The 20,951-nt window shown below is 38.0% G+C and overlaps 1 protein-coding gene across 5 annotated transcripts in view; it reads right to left on the bottom strand.

Annotated features, from left to right (window-relative positions):
- Positions 1–714: 714 nt before the first annotated feature.
- Positions 715–20,951, bottom strand: part of LOC114157570 (ATP-binding cassette sub-family A member 1) — a 188,776-nt gene continuing 168,539 nt past the window's right edge. For 4 of the 5 annotated variants that reach the window (XM_028038645.1, XM_028038647.1, XM_028038646.1 and 1 more), the window contains exons 47-50: positions 20,003–20,106; positions 18,900–18,992; positions 9,398–9,641; positions 715–2,103 (exon numbers count right to left, since the gene is read on the bottom strand). In XM_028038645.1, the coding sequence (XP_027894446.1) occupies positions 1,975–2,103; positions 9,398–9,641; positions 18,900–18,992; positions 20,003–20,106 (570 nt within the window). In that variant the 3' untranslated portion in view covers positions 715–1,974. The remainder of the gene's footprint in view (positions 2,104–9,397; positions 9,642–18,899; positions 18,993–20,002; positions 20,107–20,951) is intronic. The other variant, XM_028038648.1, reaches the window with a different exon arrangement.

Here is a 20,951-nt window from a genome sequence, read left to right on the forward strand (position 1 = left end):
TGGAGATAGATAGGCACCAGCACCTCCCGACCCGACGAGGGACAAGGGTGTTAGAAAATGGATGGATGGATGTGCTGTAGGTCATTGACTTCCTCTGTAGATGTGACAGGCGACATGATTTGTAATCCTCAATTAACGTTTTCCATTGTTCTTTATTTTATTAACCATATTTTAGCGTGACTCTTGGAACATCTTTTTAAACTGGGATTTCAGTTTTACAAAGTTACTAAAAAGTGACACTTGATTAACCAGTGACTATTAATCACTAATGATATTCGACATCTTCTAGACACTTCAAAGTAAATGAAATGAGTGCAAAGACATGGCCTGTTATTAAAATGTAACGGTTTTCTGCCACATAAAGACAACTACTTTGATGTAATTCTCCTATAAACCTGCCAAATTTTGTGAAAGACAGCTCAAATTTTAACAACTTGCTCAAAGCTGTTTTTTTTTTTTTTCCCCAGCCCAATGTGATCAATCGAAGCCCAGTTGGGCGGAAACCCATCCAACCTGGCAACACTCGATACTGGATAAATAGAATATCTTTAAACTGAATTGAATTGAATTGAAGAGACTGGAAGCCAGGACAAGGATGGTAACAGCAACAAGGGCAAAATTAAGTAACAGTTGCAATCATAACATATTGCTAACATGAATGTTTTTGTTCATTTCTGTTTTACGGAATCAAATAAAGATCAAAACCAGTCACAATTAAGGATGAGTCGTTTTTTTAATTTTGACATAAAGCACTGTATTAGAATCAACACATTGTCTTATAGAAATATTAAATTGTTGATGTTTAAAGCGCACATATAATAACACAATGCATTCATTTTTATTCTACATTCTTTGTTTCACACATTGTCTGGGCATTCATGTGAAAATGTCAAACTGACACTTAAACTAGCATATCCTTTTAAAAACAATACGAACATAAATCAATACAGCAGAAATAATTCGTCAAGGAATAAAGTAAAACAAAATTAAACCTTCTAAGGCTCACACAGCCATATACATCTCCAGATGATTTCATAAAAACATTATGGTCTCTTACATGAATGACTGCTGCATCCAATGCAGCATCGAGAGCTTTGAAAAGTGCTGTGTGTAAATGTTCAGACGTTCAATGCAAATGCATTCCACAGATGTCATTTGTTGTCTGAAAGTTATTACTGGAGTGCCTGTCAGCAAATAAAGCTGCTGCGCATGTAGGCGATTGTGTCGCTTCAACATTCCCACATGGTGTTTGCAACACAACCGACTGAATTACATCGAATGTAAACAGACGACACACGACTTCAAACAGAATAAGGCGTCCTAGATGCTGTGCAATTATCTATGCATAAGCTGGAAGATTTGGCTCAATGACCAGGCCTGAGGTATGTAATGATCAGCAACAAATCTCAAAACAGACTGCTTTCTTTTCGGTCTGTAAACCTTTGAAAAAGAAAGTTCATGTGCTAAAAATACAGCACAAATCTTTTAAATGTACACAGTTTTAAAGAGCCAGCAGAGTCACTCCACTTAAGTTGAAATTGATATGTTTAGTGTTGCGCTCTCATTTTTAAAATAAAAGATTTTCATTTTTACCAATATCCTTTTTACACTTGAACACAAGTTTACGAAAAGCTTCAAAACAACTCAACTGTAAACGCACTAAAAATGTAATTCCTTTTGATAAAGAAAGAAGCAACGTCAAGTAATAGTATTAGAGCAACTGTTTAGTTTTTAACACAAATTTAGAAGCACAGAGGAGAATTCAAATATCAAATTGCAATAAAATGTTGAAATAAATAAATTTAAAAACCCTGATCATGATGTGTTTTTCTATACGCGTCTACAGGAAGCCTGATTTCGCAGAACAATCTGAGTAGTAGTTGTTAAGAATCCAATTATTGTGTTGGTGCCAATAAAAACTGTTTTTCGAGACTTATTGCCGATTCATTCAGGTACAGTACATAGATTTCTCCATTAGGCGTTCTCCGCTTCCCGGGAGGCCCGCAGTGACCTCATTGGCAGCTCGTCTGTGACGTCGACTGGGTTGCTGTAGGCCTGAGAGTCATCCTCCCCATGCTGGTGGCGTGCAAAGTTCACAAAGACCTGAAACATCAACAACACATCGACAAAAATCAAGACAAATTCCATTTCTCAATATAATGTTTCTCTCCTCTTTTCTCCTGGTTTTGAAAAAAAAAACAAAGAAAGCCAGAAACAGTGATTCAGCTGGCAGCTTTCATGTGAATGAGTTGCCGTACAAAGGCCACGAGGCATCAAGCAGACGTCTGGACTCACACAGTGAATGTCAGCTTGACATCTTTGACCAGCTGAGAAAGAGAATAAAACAATCATTCTCCTCTCTGTGATGGCAATATATTATAAGACAAAATCAATCCTATGGCTTTCATAAAATAAAAAAAAAGCTGTGTGGGTTTCATTGTGCCGTATAAACACCAGGCTCGCCGCAGCCAGCTTCAGCGGTAATGGCACGGCAAAAAACTTTTACTCCGCAGAGCAAAAGCAGCAAAGAGGATCGTATAAAATGATAAGAGCATTGCTTTTTCATTAAATGGATTTCAATGGCTGTGTAAAAGTAAAAGCATGTGATTTATGAGGCTGCTTTTAAAATTATGGGGATAAGGAAAAAAAAAGAAAAAAGAATAGTCATCTAGGCCAATCCTATCAAAGACTACTCAGAGTTTCTATCAATTAAAATGCTCTTTATGGTCACAAAATATGCTCTGTTAGGAGGCAAATAAACTTGAGCAACAGGGCTTGAATTACCAGATGAACACTTCAGTGTTGTACTGAGCTGAAATATATTCTTTTGTTTCATGAAACACTGATAACTGGGAAAGAGAGTTCTGTTAGCATTATTCTGTTTTAATTAACTAATGAATATAATCTGCAGCCTATTGTTTATTTTTTTTTATCTGCAACAGCATTATTAAAAGAATAAATGTTAATTATGCTGACATATGTAATTTGTCAATGAGAACATTTTGTGAATTCACTTTGGAAAATGTGGTCAGACATCTTACTGTTATCATGACAGCAAATAGAAATAAAGCTGTAAAAAAAAAAACTGGAAAACATTACAAGAAAGGTCAGTTCAGAAATATATTCAGAAAAAGAAGTTTTTATACAAAAATGTAAAGAAAATAAAGAAATGTAAAATTAATGATGACAAACAAAAATTGACAAAGCTGAGTCAAAAAAAAAAAAAGAAGAAAAGTTGTGTTTGGAGAGTTAATTCCTTATTGTAAAACTGCTTCTTAATAGAACCTTTTATTTTATTAGAAAGTCTGCTTATTTCTGCTCAGGTATCCACAAAGAAAACACTTCAGGCCCATGTGCTAAGTGCAGCGCGGCTCTGTTCAGACCTGCCAACTCTCACTTTTGGACCATGTGGTCGAGGTGTGTTGTATGAGCTCGGCTGCTGAGGGAGAGCTTCAGCAAATTGGTTCAGGGAACGGTGTGAAATGTGGTGATTAGCTCAGCTGTGTATGTTTTAATTACTCTCCGTTTATTAGCAGTTATATGTTGGGAACCTGAAACATCCCCAGGACACAAGTCCTGACGGCTAACACAGAGCATTAACAGGACCAGTGTCTCCTTTGGTAAATGGTATTTGCCTTTCTGTGCCTTTCAGAGCGCACATGTTGCAGCTTAGTACTAAAAAGCCAGGAGGATAAAATGGCTGAGGCAGAGAAGGAAGAACTGTGTGCTTTTTATTTTAAAGAAAATGAATGGACTGAGGTCAGACGGAGGAGTGCATCAATGTAACAAGATTTATTTTCTGAGGAACGTAAATACGAAATATAAATAAATAAAGCATCTAAATGTCAGGTATCTGATTGCATTTTTGAGCCGAGATAAATATTTAGTATCAGTTGTCCACAAAGTTTTAAGTGCTCATGTTCAGATTTATGTTTAAGGAGAAACTTCTCAAAACTTGCATCGGTGGAAAAGTAGAATGAAAACCTGTTGGAACATTAATAAATCAAATGATTAACTTGTGGTTTTCACACCCCTTGAGTTCAATGTATTTTTAGACGGATTTTACGATAGACCAACAAAACTACCGCATGATTTTATGATGATTTATGGATTTCAAAATGTTTTCCTGGAAGGTGGGGGAGTGTGCTTCTATTCAGCCTCTCTACTCTGAACTCTCTCTCAAAAAAAAAAAAAAAAATAGAGTGCAACTAAATATTTTTAGAAGTAGCCTAATATTTTTTAGAAGTAGTTAATTCAACATAGATGGGTTAGGGATAAAGTTTTGAGGAAGTTTATATCAGGAATATTTTATAAATTGACAGAAAGAGTAATGAAATGAATATTCAAAGATGACACTTCCAAGAAAGAGCAACAACAGGAATGCAAGAAGGGCCACCGTTTACGCTTAAAACATGGCGGTGGCAGTATCATGTTGCGGGGTTGCTTTACGTCAGATAAACTGGTGAGATGGATGTAGTCAGACACATACTATTGAGGTCCAGTTCTGAGATAAACTCATCCGTCATCAGGATTTTAAATCTTGTTGCGTTTCCAAAACAAAGAGACAAAATTAGCTCAAACGATAAATCTGCGTGTCATGTGACCGCTGTATGCTGGGAAAAATCATAACTAAGAAACAAGCAGCAAAGCCGCTAAGTACGCAAGACTGACGTCAACTCTTCAGCACTGTGCATCAAGGTCAGGCTTGTCAAAGCATTTTGTCAGATGACAGTGAGTAAGAGGATAAGAATGACAGTAGCAACAAATACCCTCTCTGCCCATCTCTGTGGGCATCTCTGACCCCGCTGCTGGCTGATATCGGTTTGATATGCCGAGGCACGCTCAGAATTTGATATTCACACTCAAGGCTGCGCAGTTATCCAGCAGAATATCCAAGTAGTGTTTGTGTTTAACTTTCCATAAGACCAATAGCTGGAAAGGTCTTGCATGGTGCAGCACTTTTGACTGAAAAAGATAAAAAGAAAGTGGATACATCTTGTGCTGTGATGAGTCCTATTTTTTCGCTTTCCCTAATATTCCCTTTTATTTATGTATCCAGGAATGACATGAACATCATGCACCGGTGCAACTCGGTGGCATTTCTGTGATAACAGATGGATACAGGCATTAATTACATTATGGAGGGTAAACTCAGGTGTTGATTTGGAGACCACTGAGGCATAACGCAGGAGGGGAAGGACGTCATTTACACAATTAACCTCTGTTATATAACAAAGGACATGTTGCAGAGTGCAAAGGGATTTATCTAGAGATCATACACACAATCTGCCAACACACTAATGTATTGATGCAAAGTTCTAGGTTGGGAGTTCACTTCACAAAGGAAAAATAGAAAAAAACCTTTAGTTAGTGATCAGGATGTCGGCTTAAGCCTAGAAATCAGATGAGAAATTTTTTGATGACTGGAATCAGAAACATTTTTTTAGCTCGGCTCACGGGTCAGTCAAAAAATGTTTTAAAGATCTTTATCTAACCCGTGAATGCACCATGTCTACCTTCATCCATATTACTGTTCTGTGTGGATACTGTTAATGTGCTAATTTTAGTACCTGTGAGGCCCTTAGAATGAAATCAGATGAAGCGCAGAGATGCTACGAGTTATTTAAGAGGAAACAAACTTTTCTATACCCTATCGAGACAAGCTTTTTCTTGCAGCTTGAAAAAGCTTTTTTGCAGCTTTTTCAAGCTGCAAAAAAGACAGAAATATATAGAGTCCAATCAGTAGAATAAGTTTGATTTGGATCTTCCCATTTATCTATAAGCAATAATCCCAGGTACCCAACAGGGGATGTTGATTTCACCCATTTATAGATGTTTCAGCCTGAAAAAACATCAAAATGAAATGTCCACATGAACCCACAATCTGTCGCTTGTATCTTGAAGCCATATTATGATCCAAGAAAAGGTCATTTTCAGGCCTTCAACGGCTGAGCCTGAGGATGCATCATGGCTGTTGTTCATGTGCTCTTTTGAGGGCCTGAAGATGCCCTTTTCATTAGTGATTCGTCCTAAACTTTGTGTCGGGGCCATCAGGAAATGTTTGGTAAAATTAGTATTGTTGTTTATCGGAATTATAATCTAAGTAATCTGTTTTAGATAATTTATAGAGAAAACTTGAAAATAAACTATTCCAGAAATGCAGCATTTACCACAAGCAATGGTTAGAAGTTAATCCAAGAAAGCAATTTCACATTTTTTCCACGGTCAGTGATAATATATGTTTCCATCTGCTCATTCATACTGGCCAAAACTATATCACATTATGTGTACTAAAAAAAAGCTAAGCAATAGCAGTGGAGTGCCAAGACTGTTGTTCTTGCATGAATCCTCATAAACAAATATTAATTTGGCAAAAAAGCAAAATGTTGGCATAAAGCAATAAAAGACAATCAGTCCCACCCTTAACAGGCTGCATGAAAAGTGTTCTTGGACTCTATTTTTCTGCTAATGGCCCCACATTCTTATCTATCCACGTCTTTACAGTTACAACTGCTTCACGGTCCAATATCAACATAAACTGAGCATAGTACCTTTAGCAACAATGCATGACACATTTGGAAAAAAAACTATTTACTTCCTTCCTACTCGTCCTGCTTTGGTGACAAATCTGAACAATTTTCCAAATATTGTCATGATAACATTTCGTCTTCTGGACCCAGACTGTTCTCTGAAAGACAAGTGACACCGTCACATTCTCCTTTGAGATCCGCACCGTCCCCACAATCACCATCACCGCCGCAGCCGTTGGCCGTGTCGATCAATATTAATTGTAGTGCACGTTGGGTGTTATACTATAGGTCAAGGCTGCGCTGTATAAATCCGCAGCTGAAAGGTGACTGTCTGGGTCTCTATTGGCTCTGCACCCCAATCCCCTCTGTGTTATAACACCCTGACCTGCTGGTTTAGGTATGATTTATTTACTGCCTTTTATCTGGTAAATATTGACCAGAGCACAAACTGCAGCAGCTGAAAACAAATGTTCAGAGACTACTCAAGGTTAGCAGCTGCAGTACGGCTGAAGTTGAAACACGGCTCGAGTTAAACGCTTACCATAAAAATTAATTAAAGCATTTACTTTCTGATGTATGTTTTAAATACTTAATTAGATGACTAAATGATTCCTGAAAGACGTATTTTACACAAATAATACCCGCAAAGATGGCATTCATCCCAAATTACAAGCCATCCACATGGGGATCGTGTTCATAAAATTCTGACAGTAAAATTCTTAATATTGCTGCAGCATCCTTTATACGGCACAGATAATTTGATTAAAATGCTGCAGAGAGACCGTAAAGATGCCTCCCATCTGTGTCTGTTTTTGCTCCTCTCTCAGCGAGGTGGACTCATGACCTTTCCAGACCTACGAGAAGTCATCCCCACCTCCCCGTCTGGTCATCTGCTGTGGAGCTAATAGAGGGTTTGTAAGACCAATCACACCCACACTCACCACTCACTGCCTGATTGTATCAGACCTCTGGGGGCGCGAGGAAAAACACAAGGTGAAGACAGTCTGAGGCATCCAGTACTCGGCTTATTTTCAACAAAAAGCTGCAGCGCTTGGGATGAAATAAAGAGAAGATATATAAAGCCCGCCCCGCATTTTTTGGGCACATCAGCTGAAAACGTGTCAAAAGTCTTAAAGTAAATAAGAAATAAATTAATCTCTTAATGCAGCAGAATAATCACGCACAAAATAAATTTGATAAATCCAACATAACTTTACATACATTAATTCAGATAGGGGTAAAAGTCTGATGCAGCATTGGATCAGGTTTCTCTAACAAATATTTTATGCTATTGGCAAGAAAATACAGTACAGCTCGATCAGGATCCAAAAACACATGGCTGATTAATGCAGAAATGAAACAAGTGTAATGGAGGGACTCAGGACTGTGGAGGATCTACAGAGATTGTGCAAAGAGGAATTGTCAGCAAAGACAAAGTATTCTCTTAAGAAGATGTACAAAATATTGTCAGATAAACCCTACAAAAACTGTGTGCTTTGGCCTGACGGGAAAAAATATTTAGCTTTTTGGCAACAGACAATTCTGGTGGGTCTGGCATGAAGTAAAAAGAAAAGATGACTATGCAGAAAAGTATAGAGTATCTGATGCAGAAGATCTGTCACAAGGGACTTGTCATCAATGTGTGTTTCAGAAGATACTGATTCAAAATAAAATGGTTGAATAGAAAAAAATCTGATCATTGGACATAAAATCATCGTCCTGCAATGAACAGAGGTAAATCCTATAGGAAACCTGTGAGGTGAGCTGAAGAACAGAGAACATAAGAGAAGACTCTAGATGATCTAGAAGAATAGTTCTCAATCCTGGTCCTCACGGCTCTCTGTCTGTCACGTTTCAGGCATGTCTCTGCTCTAAAACAAATGATTGTATTCCCTCCCAAGCATGCCACAAAACGCTGCAGAAGCATGTTAATCAATACTTTAAGTCAGGTGTGTGGAGATGGGAAAACACTTAAAATATGAAGGACATTATATGCGTCTGCAGACGTCAAGATATGAGATCGGTACAGTAAAACTTTCTTGGCTATTAAGTGCTATTGGTTACTTGAAAATTCCTAGAGTGCACCACTGATGGATTGTTGAAGTAGTAATCCAATAAACTGAGCTAATATAGAATTATTGGTAAATATCAGTCTATTTCAGGAAAAAGAATTTCGGGGTCAAAATGTCTCCCTTGTACAGTAAAACTAGCTAAAAATCAATAGTTTGCTCTCAAGCGTAAACACAGAAAATATTTATCATTCTCAACATCATCATTTATTTGTCAAAATGCATTCCCGAAGAACTTCCCCACGAGGACAAAAGTGAAGCTCTGGAGTTTGTACTAATAAATCTGGGTAATAGAAAATCAATCACCACCAAAGTAACTTCCTAAAGTAAAGACTTGTTCTTTTATTATGTACTACTACAACAAAAATGTGTTTTCAGTCTCTTGTGTGAAAAATGAGACTCACTTTACACCGTCAGTAAATTGAATGAAAGGAAACAAATGAAATATTAAAAGTTGAGCTGAAAAATGTTGATAGTTTAGAAGAATAATGTCAAAAGTGCACACAAAACCAAAACTATGACTTTATGTGTCTGACCCATTTCAAGCTGGAGGTATGTAGGCAGACTCAAATCAATACGGATTTTATGCACACAGTGTTATGTATAAGTTTTGTGTAACATTTGCAGAAACTTTTCAAAACTTAAGTCTGTAAGCAAATTTAACATGAAAATGTGGAAGCATATCCTATCATTTAATCCTGCTTTCATTCACACATTTCATGCATGATCCATGATTTAAAACAAGACGAAAAGATTTTAATTAATAAAGTGAGGCTAATTTTTTTTTTAATGTTTTACCTGATCCAGAGTTGTCTGGGACACAGAGTAGTCCTCCACGCCCAGCCTGTGCTGATTGCTGGTGAAGTGGCTGAAGATGCTGGCCAAAGCTCCCTGTGTGTATGGGAGTTGGTACTGGAGTGTGTTGTGGTGTTTCTCCTTGAGAACGCTGTCTGGGAAAGTCAGCTGGACAAAGTCCTCGACTGGTTTGAGGGCAGGAGGGGAGCCGCCGACACGCACGATCACCGTGTAGCCATCACCAAATCTGGAACAGAGTTAGTAGACATTCGGCATTTGATTTACATAATTTCTATGGTGATTGTATAAAAACAAGGACACATGCAATACTGGCCATAAAGTACACACAATTTAACTTGATAGAAAAAAAACCCTGAAAGTTGTGACAGGGATTTGCATTTAATTCCCAAAGGTCAAAACTTGTTCCAAAGTTTGTGGAACAAGAGCTGCTGCCCTCCACCTTTTAGATGCATCCCCCGTTTCAACACACTTGAAGGAAATGAGAGATTCTTCATGAGAAGACTGCTGAATCTGATGACACACTGAGGAGGTGTGATGTTTACTTTAGGCTTAAAACATGTAGAGATCAGACAATATTTATTAACTCAGTTAGGTAATCTTTAACTAACCTTCATGCGAAACATCCTAAATTTTAACTAAAAAGAGCAATACTTCAAAAGGTTTGAGTCCAAACAGCAGCTATGTCACTTTTTTGAAGAATTATCATAAACTCTTAGCCTACTTCATGAAGTCGTACAGGTTCTATTTAAGTAATTTATTGATTCTAGAAGTCTGGCAGTAGCCAGGCCTGAGTATTGCTTGTAAACGTGCACCCCAAAACTATAGCTAAGAACAGTTAATAACATTATCACATATTGCCAGGAAGTGCCTGCAGATTGGTGACCTTGTAATCGGTAGGTTTTTGAAACTGCTCGTTTTCCAGACACCAAAAAACATTGAGTTATTGTCAGAAAATGGCTGAATGTTTTTTAAGTGCTTAGACTGTTTTAGAAGCAACTGAGACGCAAAATGAAGTACAAAAACAATGCAATAGTAAATTTTACATAATAGGTCCCTTTTAAGCTTGGCTGAGAATAAGGGCACTGTGTCGACATGTTTTATATTTTTTTATAATCTGTAATAAACTGCTCATTTAAATATAAAAATCACTAAAAATGTTGTTCATTGTACTAAAGCTGCAGCAATGCTTCAGTACTGTAATTGTGTCTAATTTTATTAGTGTACTTCCACACTCAGTGGCATTAACAGCACCTCTCATAAAGAGGAAGTCTAAAAAAAAGTGGTAGTGTCATCATTGCTTGGTGACAATACAATAAAATAAAAATAATTCTCAAAAACATTAACAAGCCCAATGTAATTAATATTTTTGCTAAAACTATGCATAAAAAGTCATCACAGACATAAATATTGTCATAAATGAGGCTAAACTCTAAACCTAATTAGCATTCCATGTCTTTGAATATGTGTTATGTCTGCTGAGCAGAAAATAAAAACTCTGTGCCTTGTTATTCTGTCATTAGTACTCCTATGACCCCTTGTTTTCTGCCTAATTAATTCCCTGATGTTGGATTTACTCTCAGAAATGTCCATTGTGGCTTGTACTGAGCTTCATGTAACGAGTGTTGGAGCCCCCTCAGTGACAATTAGAGATGTGGTGGATAAACCAAGCCTGCGTGATCCCAAAGGGAGGGAGGAGGAAGTGAGGCACTGCTGCTACTGAAAGACATAAGCAAGCCTCATAGGTGGCCAGGATTCTTGAGTCAGAACATGAGAAAATAGACTTAAAGAGTCAAAATGTGGCAATATTGTAAGTTACTATAATTATTGAGCATTAGATTTTATTAGGAATTGTATTGTTTATGTTTAGTGGTTTCAAATCTGGTTTGAACACGAATTTCCTTGACATTATGCAGGTAACAACACTATTTTAATAAATGCTTGTAATTTCCTGAAACATGTTTTAGGAAACCGATAAGCATTTATTTCCTACATAAAAATATTCAAGCAGTATTTCATTAAATATTTTTCGTCTGCTACAGACTTCTTGGAACAGTAAACCACTAACGTTACAGTTTTGGTGAAACAAGAAAGAGAGACGTTTCCAAAGACCTTCCCAACACGAGCACCTCAACCGTGCAAAGTCTACAAGTTTTAGCAGGATGTATAAAAACTTTCATCTTCAGACTGATCACAGCAGTCAACCTCATGCCTAACGCCTGTGACAACTCCAGAATATACAAACCAGGCATCACGCATTCCCAAAATGTGACTCCTCCAAGCAAAATAAATTTGCTTAACGTCTTACTGATGATCTTTTATGAGCGGGGCTGTCTGTGTGGTGTGCTGATGTATTTTCCTTCTGTCAATTGCATCCTCTCTCTCCCATCAGTTTGTCTAAAAATGTATCATCAATACCAAGAGTTTTGTTTTCAAAACGCTACACAAGATTTGCAAATATGCCAAATTGTAGCCCAGGGGCTAATTTCTACCTGCTTGGTCCTTGGCAGTTTTTCCAATACTGCCAATCTTATCTAATCAGTGTGCACAGCAAGTCACATAACAAAGATATTGTCTATGCAGGTAGCGCTCCATAGGATATCACAAATAAAGCCAAACGTTGTCTCCATAATTAAATGAGCTAATAATAATTTCAATGCAAGAAGGTTCAAACAGGAATTTGGAGTCACAGAGAACTCTGGTGCTGCTTTGTCTGTGTGATAATGCACATAAAACACTTTTAAGCAAGCAGCCTCCTTTAGTTTTTTCCACTGAATAACACATTTTTGATTCAATGGAACTTAAGAAAAAGTTTTCCATATATAAATATTTTTTTTTATCATCATAAAGAAATAAATGTGAAACTGCCTGAATTCAAACTTTGGCTGAACTGTTGGGTTTTGTTCATATAGCACTTTGAGTTAGCAGCTGAAGTTTGACAGATTTTTTTTAGGGGACCACACAGTTAAACCTTTTAGAAAATATAGGAAGCAGCGATCTGGAGCTACATTAGCGTTAGCATGGTTGTAAAATCTTGAGGAGAATTTTGGAGAGCATTGTTGATTGATATATAAAACATTTGTGGAAATGTAAAATCAACAAGTGTCTGTCTTTCTTTGAGGTTTTCTACACATTTTCATGTCTAAATTCAAAGTTTTCTCAAAAACCATAGTCACAGACACTATAAATATAAATCCAAACATTCAAAATCTGCAAAATATTTGGATGGATGGGTGAATTTTTCCATATTGTCTTAGAACCTCTGTTTTCTTGTAAATTTTCTTAACCATAATTTATAAATTTGGTGTTTTTCACAAACACTAGCCAGAAAAAAAACAAAACAATAATATTCAACTTTTTTTCTTTAGGATACATCAGACTAAAAGGCAACAGTCCCCCATCAAGGTTGAGACCAATGCCTTTTAATGTTTACTTTTTGCTATATCCGAGATACACTTAGTCAAACAACTCTCAAACTCAACCAAGCTGCACAAGTCCAACTTTCTAAAAACATTGTAGCGAAATACCTACTTCAGTGGAAAGCAGGCTTTCCGTGACAGTAAAAAGCCCTTATCAATTAGCTCTCCCCCAGTCTGTCCCTCTGCTTGCCTTTTATTTCCTCTCTTGTTGCACCAAGGCAGAGATTTCAGGTACCACTTTGAGGGAAATAAGTCTTTTATATGCTCATATTTTACTTCCCCTCTAAATCCACCAGAATCCAAGTTCTTTCATCCTGGACACACTGTCTTGGCTCCTCTAAAAGAACTTCTGCAAGTGTGTGGAACGGAAAACACAGATATCAGTAAATAGAGCCCACACTGCCACACGTGGGCCAGCGTTTGAAACAATAAATTAGGTTTTTAACTGGTGATTTGAAAACCACATAAAAGCAAGATCTTAGCAACTTGGGGCTAAATTCAGCCTGGGAGGAAATAATGAATGGGTTATATTTACAGTCATGACTGCACACATTGTCACAGCTAATCCTTTCAGAATATTTTACATTTCAGATATGATACAGCAGCTCAACACAGTGTGACAGAGCAGCTGTAATTTCAACAGCATGCCCCCCCTCCTTTCCTTTCCCTTTTCTTCATTTTCATTATTCTGCCTCAATCTTCTCCTCCACCGTGGTATGCCTGGTAGTCATTCTTCCATGTAATTTAAAACAAACAACAGCCAGACACAGATAAGAGCATGACGGGCTGAAAATAATTCGGCTGCCTTTCTTCATCTGCGGGAGCCTAGAAAGGTCATCGGTGCTGCTGCCAAGTCACAATGTTTGTGTGCACAGGAGGGGAGGGGCAACTGCAGGGCGAGAGGTCAGAGTGGGGCTTGGGTGGTCTGACACTTTGATCAAGCATGATTATACAAGAAGCTTCGTCAGACCCCTAGTTGGTGCTTTCAGAGTAAAGATGCTCTGATCCAGGAGATGAACAGGTGAAAGAAGTGCAAAATTCTTCCCTAATTTAAGAGTTAGATGGTTGAGAAGGAGTGAATGGAGATCGTCTACTGTACACTAGTACATTTTTAGATTTTAGCGTTTTTGGTAAACACCTTGTTGGTGCCGAAATATTTTATGTAAAAACGTATTTTTGTTATTTTTCATAAAGAAATTGGAACACATTCAACACTGGATTGAGCACAAGTAAAACAAGGTAAGAAGAAGAAAAAAAGAAAACTGTGAAAGACCTTCACATATTCAGGAATTATTCAAATTATTCAAAGATTTATTGTTTGAAATTATTATGCTATGACTATTAATCAAAATATCTTAATGTAATCACAATAGACAGTTTTTTTTTTACATATAGACATTTAAAAATTTTTGTGATACTATTGTGATAATTGATAAAAGAAACTACTCTAAATCTCTTTGCAGTCTTTTTAAGGTAACTATATGGCTGCGATTGCATTACAGCAACTATAGCCTCTATTGCTGCTCTCATGTAAGCAACGATGGAGAAAATAGCGAAAGTCAAACTGACAATCCAACTAGTTTTTGAAGTTTTGTAACATAATTCATTGGAAGTTATTGCTGCCACAATAAATAAAAATTCCTACCATGAAAAGAAACATTAACAATATGACAAATGTGTTTTTAAATCTCTGGGTTGGGGGCCTGTTAAGTCTCTATCGCTGAAGTTCTCTTGACCTTCTCCTCGTCATCAAATAAATCGCCACTAAGTCTCCAGTTTATGAATTTCAATTCAAGCTGGAGGCTTGAGCTGCATGGATGTTGGTCATGCATCGATGGCCGGGTTTGTGGCTCCAATGCAGCGCAGTTTTTCTACAGTCCTGGCTGCCTTCCAGGCTCCAGTTTTTCCTTTCACTCTTTTTAAAATGAATGCAACTATTGTGAACTACAATCTTGAAAATAGTTGAAAGAGTATCGTAAAACAAAAGAAAAAGGAAGAGAAAATTGATACGAGTCTTTTAATTAGAGCATGGCTTGTACAAGACCTTTAACAAAAAACAATCTTGAGAAAAAAGCATGACTGATATCACAAGACAAACACTGGGATGAGATATTCTCAGAATTCTGTGTTACAGAATTAAACGTCTATATGTACTTGTACTAGTAGAGGCTTATCTTCAGGGCTACTGAAATGTGAAATGTAATTTGTTGCTTTAAAGAAAATTTCAGTTGAAGATTTTCATGTGTACAGCCAAACAAACCCATACAGATTTTAGATGTAGTCTGTTGTCTGTAAATTTTAAGACTGCTTGTAGACGTGGCAGCAAACAACAATATATTTCAAGCATCACAGTTTCAAACAAATTAAAGTTGTCCTATAGCTATCAAAGCTGAAGATGTGCATTCTGAAAGTCAGCAGACCTTACATAGACAGTCCACCCAATACACCATCTGTCTGACAGCGCTGTGTCTTAATTACCCCTACGATGTTGATGCATTGTAAACCGTAAAGAGGATTATTTTGTCATCCATCTCTGCAGTTGACAAGCACTTAAAAGCACTAAAGTATTTACTTAATGGCATACCTGCAGAGCTGATGCACAGCAAGATGGAAGGAGTTTATTGGACTTCTCCATGTCAACTTCAGGAACTGATCCAAACTTTCAGAGACTGCTCTTGTAAAAGAAAACACTCCAGCATTACCTTAATGCATTAAAGCCACTCTCTGCCCCCCCTTTTTTTTTTTTTTTTCTTTTTAATATGGTGACGCATTTTGACCATGAAGAGTATAAGACTCCTGGCTGTTGGATGTGCTTAACTGCAGGTACTCTATGAAGAGGCGATATGAATGATATCAATCAGTGGAAAATCCTGCAGTTGGCTAGACGGTGTCCTTCCTAACTGACAAGATTATAGGGAAGCTTTGAAGCTGCTTTTATTGGTTCCTCCACTTCATTTGGGTTTACTTAACACCTGGGAGCTTTCATACGAGCGCACCACCATACTAAAAACCAATTTATAGCCTCCTGTGCTTTTTTTTTTTTTTTTGCTTATTTATTCCTCACCATCTCAGTCCGCTTTTCATAAACTCCTGAAATGTGAGTGATTTAAGGGGGCTGTATACGAGGAGGGATAAACAGATGGATGGGGATAACGAAGAGGCTGCCCGCCGTCTCAGAAGGGGCTGCCCAAACTTAATCTTCAGCCTTCTTTTCACCTGATGACCACCTCAGCAGCGGCAGAAATTGGCTCATTTTGTGCCTGACTCACACAAAGGCAGGTTTATTAAAGCAGCAGGCGGGTGTTTCACCGATAACCAAAAGGTGAAATGATGAACTAAAGGGGGCAGCACCAACAAAGACGACGGTAAGTACAGAAAATGGCGGAGAAAGACAAATAAGGACAATGGAGTTAGGGGGTTTTGAAGGAGAAGGATTCTGGGAGGAAGCGAGGGAGTGAAGGGTTGCAAATGTTTGAGGGTAAGCATGTATTACATATGAGCCACGGGGGGTCAAAACTGTGAGAGCTGCCGCCATGGTGAGATGCTGCGCTCATTTCTGGGGCTTGTGATGGAAAAACGATGGAGGAGCAAGTGGCGAGGGGATGAAGTGGTAACCCCCCGCTTTGCAGGTCAAGACGCTCTCGCCGTGTGACAATGGCATGCATCACCTATCTCTGATGCAATGCCTCCCTTATTGCCTAACAGAAGCTTCTCCATCTGCAAGCTGCTACTTGTGCAAACCAGCCCGTTTTCTGACATATCAAGAGGTAGCTAGCAGCTATTAAAATATTCAAAACTCTTTTGTGATTACGCCGTGTTAAAATCGTCATCTTGCTTTTAATGTATTTTCTTAGGATTTATAGTGACAAAGTAGTGTACACCTCTAAAATAGTAGGGAAATTTGTTGTATTTTCCTTTTGTTTTTACAAAAACATTGACTAGTAAATACTAATGTGTTCAGTCCCTATTTACCATGACACCTCCAAATATAATTGAAGTGAAATCAATTGCCTTCAGAAGTCAGCTGACTATTTAATACAGCCCGAATGTGCAACAGAGGATTTATTAGAGAAAATCAGTGAACAAACTGCCTCATGAAGACCTAGGAACACAGTAGACATGTCACAGATAAAGTTTGGGATTAATTTAAAGCAGATTTAGCTCTCTAGAAAATTACCAAGCTTTGAACCGCTCACAAAGACTCTCCAATCCATTGTCTGAAAATGGAAAGGGCATAGTACAACTGCAGGGCAGAAGAAGAGCAATAAGAGAAGATGCCAAGAGACCCATGATGATTTCCAGATATCCATTTTTCTGGTGTTATGTGCTTCATGGTCCTACTAGTAGAAAAAGTTCTTTTTGGAAAAAAAAAAGAAAAACTATAAGAAGTCCCATTTACCTATTGCTACAACACAGTAAACATGTAAGATAAGTTGCTTTACAGGAATTAAAAGAAAATACAAACAAAATAATAAACCAAAGGAAAGAGCAAAAGAAGAAAAGATAATAATGTTGATCCAAAGTAGATAAATTAGATGCTCCTATTCAAGGTTGGTAGATAAGTGTAAGTAAGTGTCCTCTGGTCTAATTCCTTTTCTGGTTTGAAAGAATAGGAGTCTAAAAAGTAGTTGCTAGGGTAGTAGAGACATGCCCCAAAAGACTTGATTTGTAAAAACATTAACAAAAAGAGTGTGCATACTTCTCCATTCACTTCACAGTTATGTTCTACTTTGTGTTGATCTGTAATCAAATCCCGATGAAACACATTGATGCTTGAGGGTATAACATGACCAAAAGTGGAAAGGTTCCAGAGGCTCTTTGTGTGACAATTTTTTGTGTGTGCAAATTTCAACAGTAAGAGAGTAGGTGTGTGTGTGTGTATGATGTGCCACAGCACAAACGTGGCAAGATAGTGACAAGGAAAGAAAACAGAGAAGACATTGCTTAATTGCCTTTTCAGTCATTAACGGGGTCTCACACCTCATGAAACATTAATTACACCGAGCGCTGTGGAGATAGGGAAGCTTAATTAGAAATTATTCACTGCACAGCGAGGGCTGAGCGATAGTATTTCTGCGGCGTGTAAATTGTCCGTGTGAGATCTAAAATAAGCGCAGCGAAAATCTATGTAGACGCAGCGCTTATCTGGTTTCCCCCTCACATGCTTGTCTTGTGAAGTGAGATTCTCTTTTTACCTAACAGCAAGTGGAGTGAAGTGGGACATGTGTTCACCTTCCTACACCCCTTCACCCCCACATTGTCTCACGTTGATCCTACCTATCTGATAACTCCCGCTTACTTCATAAATTATTTACACCACTCTGCTCATGCCCTTACGTTCAGGACGTAATTGGCAGAGAATTTGCCTGCTACCCTAACATCTGGGAGGGGCTGATTAGTTCAAACCCTCCCACTTTAGTCCTTCACCTCAACTTTCCCCATCTTTTAATAGCCCTTCCTACAGAGCAGCCTATGTTTTTCTCCTTTGCAGTGATCTAAAACTGCAGTTATTCATGTGACATTAACGCTCTTGATGGGAAATACCCTTGACACTACCGCCCCCTTCGTGCTGTTCCATGCGTTTCCCCTAATCCCCTGCACAACTTGACAAATGGTCCGCTCCACCCCCTCATCTCAGGTGTATTGATCCAACTCTCCACCCAGCGATTGCCACCGCGTAATCCTGTCAGGAATTTTGTTCCCGCATGTGTGTGTGCGTCTGCTGGTTGAACGTCATTCCTCTTACAAGCTCAAACAAAAGGAGTGGCAATAATGTCAGCTGACTGTACCCAAGATAATGGACTGGCCTCTTTGCGGTATTAAATGCTGGCTTTTGAAAATGTCACATAAATGAAGGTTACAAATAAACACAAAAAAGCAAGTGCAACATCTGTAGAGGTCTGTTGATATTGACATCAGGAGCACCAACAGAGAAAAAAAAGAGAGTTTAGCTTTGGAGTTTTCTTTCACTTCAGTTAAAAAAGTAGTTCTTTTTGGTTCATATTTAAAATTGTGGTATGTCCTTTTAACACCAATTTCATATTCAGAGACAAATTAAGAGTCCTCACCTGCTTTTCAGATGCTGGATGCTTCCAAGGCATTTGAAGCGACCATTTACCATGATGGCCATGCGAGTGCACAGTGCTTCACACTCCTCCATGCTGTTGGAAGACACGAGAGGGAAGGTAATAGAAAAAGTAAACTTTTTACCAAGTGTGTTTTTCTCTTAAAACAATGGGATCTAAAAGAAAACAGCAAAGTTTCTGCAACTTTTTAACCTTTGTAAGGACTTTCAGACCTCATTTCTCTCAAAGTAATAGCTGTGGTCTGAACATGTTACTCATCCGTTCTGACACCTTAAATGGAGGACAAATATTGTAATTAGATTGAGTACAGAGTGCCATCTGCAGCCCTATTATCTGTTATCTTTTTGGATCTTTTTTATTGTTGAGCCACAGCTTGAGCCAAACGTAGCTGAAGCGAAACCTGTGACAGCCTTCTGAAGTACGGCACAATTAGTATTATGAGTTTGTAAAACCCGACGAATTTGCCACCTAACAAAACAGAACCACCTGGTCATGACATGGACAATTGGACGCAGCTCTGCCACATTGCCTGCGACAACAACAAATGCTTTTATTCCTCCATCAAAGGAGCCAGTGTAATGAGGAGAATCTATTCTAAACGAAACTGAGCCAGGGGGAATAAACGCTTCAATTCGGGGAATGTTAAAGTGAATGATGAAGTAAGCAAACAATTACATTTCCTGCTTATTTTTCCTCAACGGGAGGAAACAAAGTTTGGGAACTCAAGTTGGCTTCAGGAAGTCTTGGGTAATGAAAAGACTCTAGCACTGATATTGACAGTCTCCCCTTTCAAAGAAGGCCAAACAAAAAAAAAAAAAAAAGCTGCAGTCAGTCGATATGCCCTCACGCTTCATGAAAGCTTTATAGCAGCCAGTGTGTTTCTGGCAGCCAATATTAACTGCCACTCTGGAAACAATACCTCTCAACGAAACGGGGACTTCAATCAATTATAATTACAATATTTATGGCTCCCATTCGCTTACAGAAAACATATTTTCCGCACTTTTCTCCCCCGGAGGAGAGTCTAAATATTTTGACTGGGTGAGCGCATCAAAGGAGGATCAATGAGATGAGTGGGGTCCCACCTGTGCGATGTGAGAATGACTGAGCGTCCCTCTTTGATGACACTCAGGATGCAGTCCCAAAGGAAGCGTCTGGCTTTGGGGTCCATCCCGGTGGTTGGCTCATCCTGCAGTAAATAATAAAACAACAAAAAAAATTTGCTTTCTCTTTCTTTTGAAATCATCACATTGTTTAGGAATAAACTGCAGTGTGGAGCTGTTTATCACCACCTGGGATAGAAATTCAGTGCTTTACAAAGCAAAACCCTTGAACTTCCTTTTACATGTTGTTGCATCACAACAGCAAATTTAAATTTAAATTATTATTTTTTTTAATTATACTTTACCAAAATTACAAATCTACAGACCAAACAGTGCAAGGAGAGAATCAATCAGAGAAGACCTGCTGCACGGCTAGATCTCCATCTGCCTTGTACATTTAGAAACAGACGTTTTTCCCATTTCTCCTTGCAAAATAGCATTTTATTTAGAGGTTTCAGAATAAAGGGGGCTAAAAATCATTTCCCCACTTTGTAAATATTATTTTAATCATTTTCATTTTGCTTCACATTTATATACACCGTTATGCTGATCAAAGAGGCACCCACAGTGTATCGGAATGCTTTTCTGTAGATCATTACATCAATTCAAGAATGTAACAAATTTGACCTTCCCAGTCTACAAGGAGAAGCTTTTAACTGACAAATAAAAATCTTCTTAACATGGAAAATATTAGGTGAACAATTTATGTCTTTTCTTAATTATATATATTTAAAAAAAAATTATTGCAAAAAGGATCAAAAACATCAAGTGATGTTGCTCCAAGGAAGACTTTGGCACATACATTTACTAAATATGTCTAAATACAACATGTGATTTTTTTCAGGGAAAGGAGGACACATATCTGGTTGTTATAGCTAATAAAAGACACAAAATATACATACTAAGAAAAGGGAACATTTATGTATGTAAA

Source organism: Xiphophorus couchianus, chromosome 14, assembly GCF_001444195.1.
Source record: "Xiphophorus couchianus chromosome 14, X_couchianus-1.0, whole genome shotgun sequence".
Lineage (NCBI taxonomy): Eukaryota > Metazoa > Chordata > Actinopteri > Cyprinodontiformes > Poeciliidae > Xiphophorus > Xiphophorus couchianus.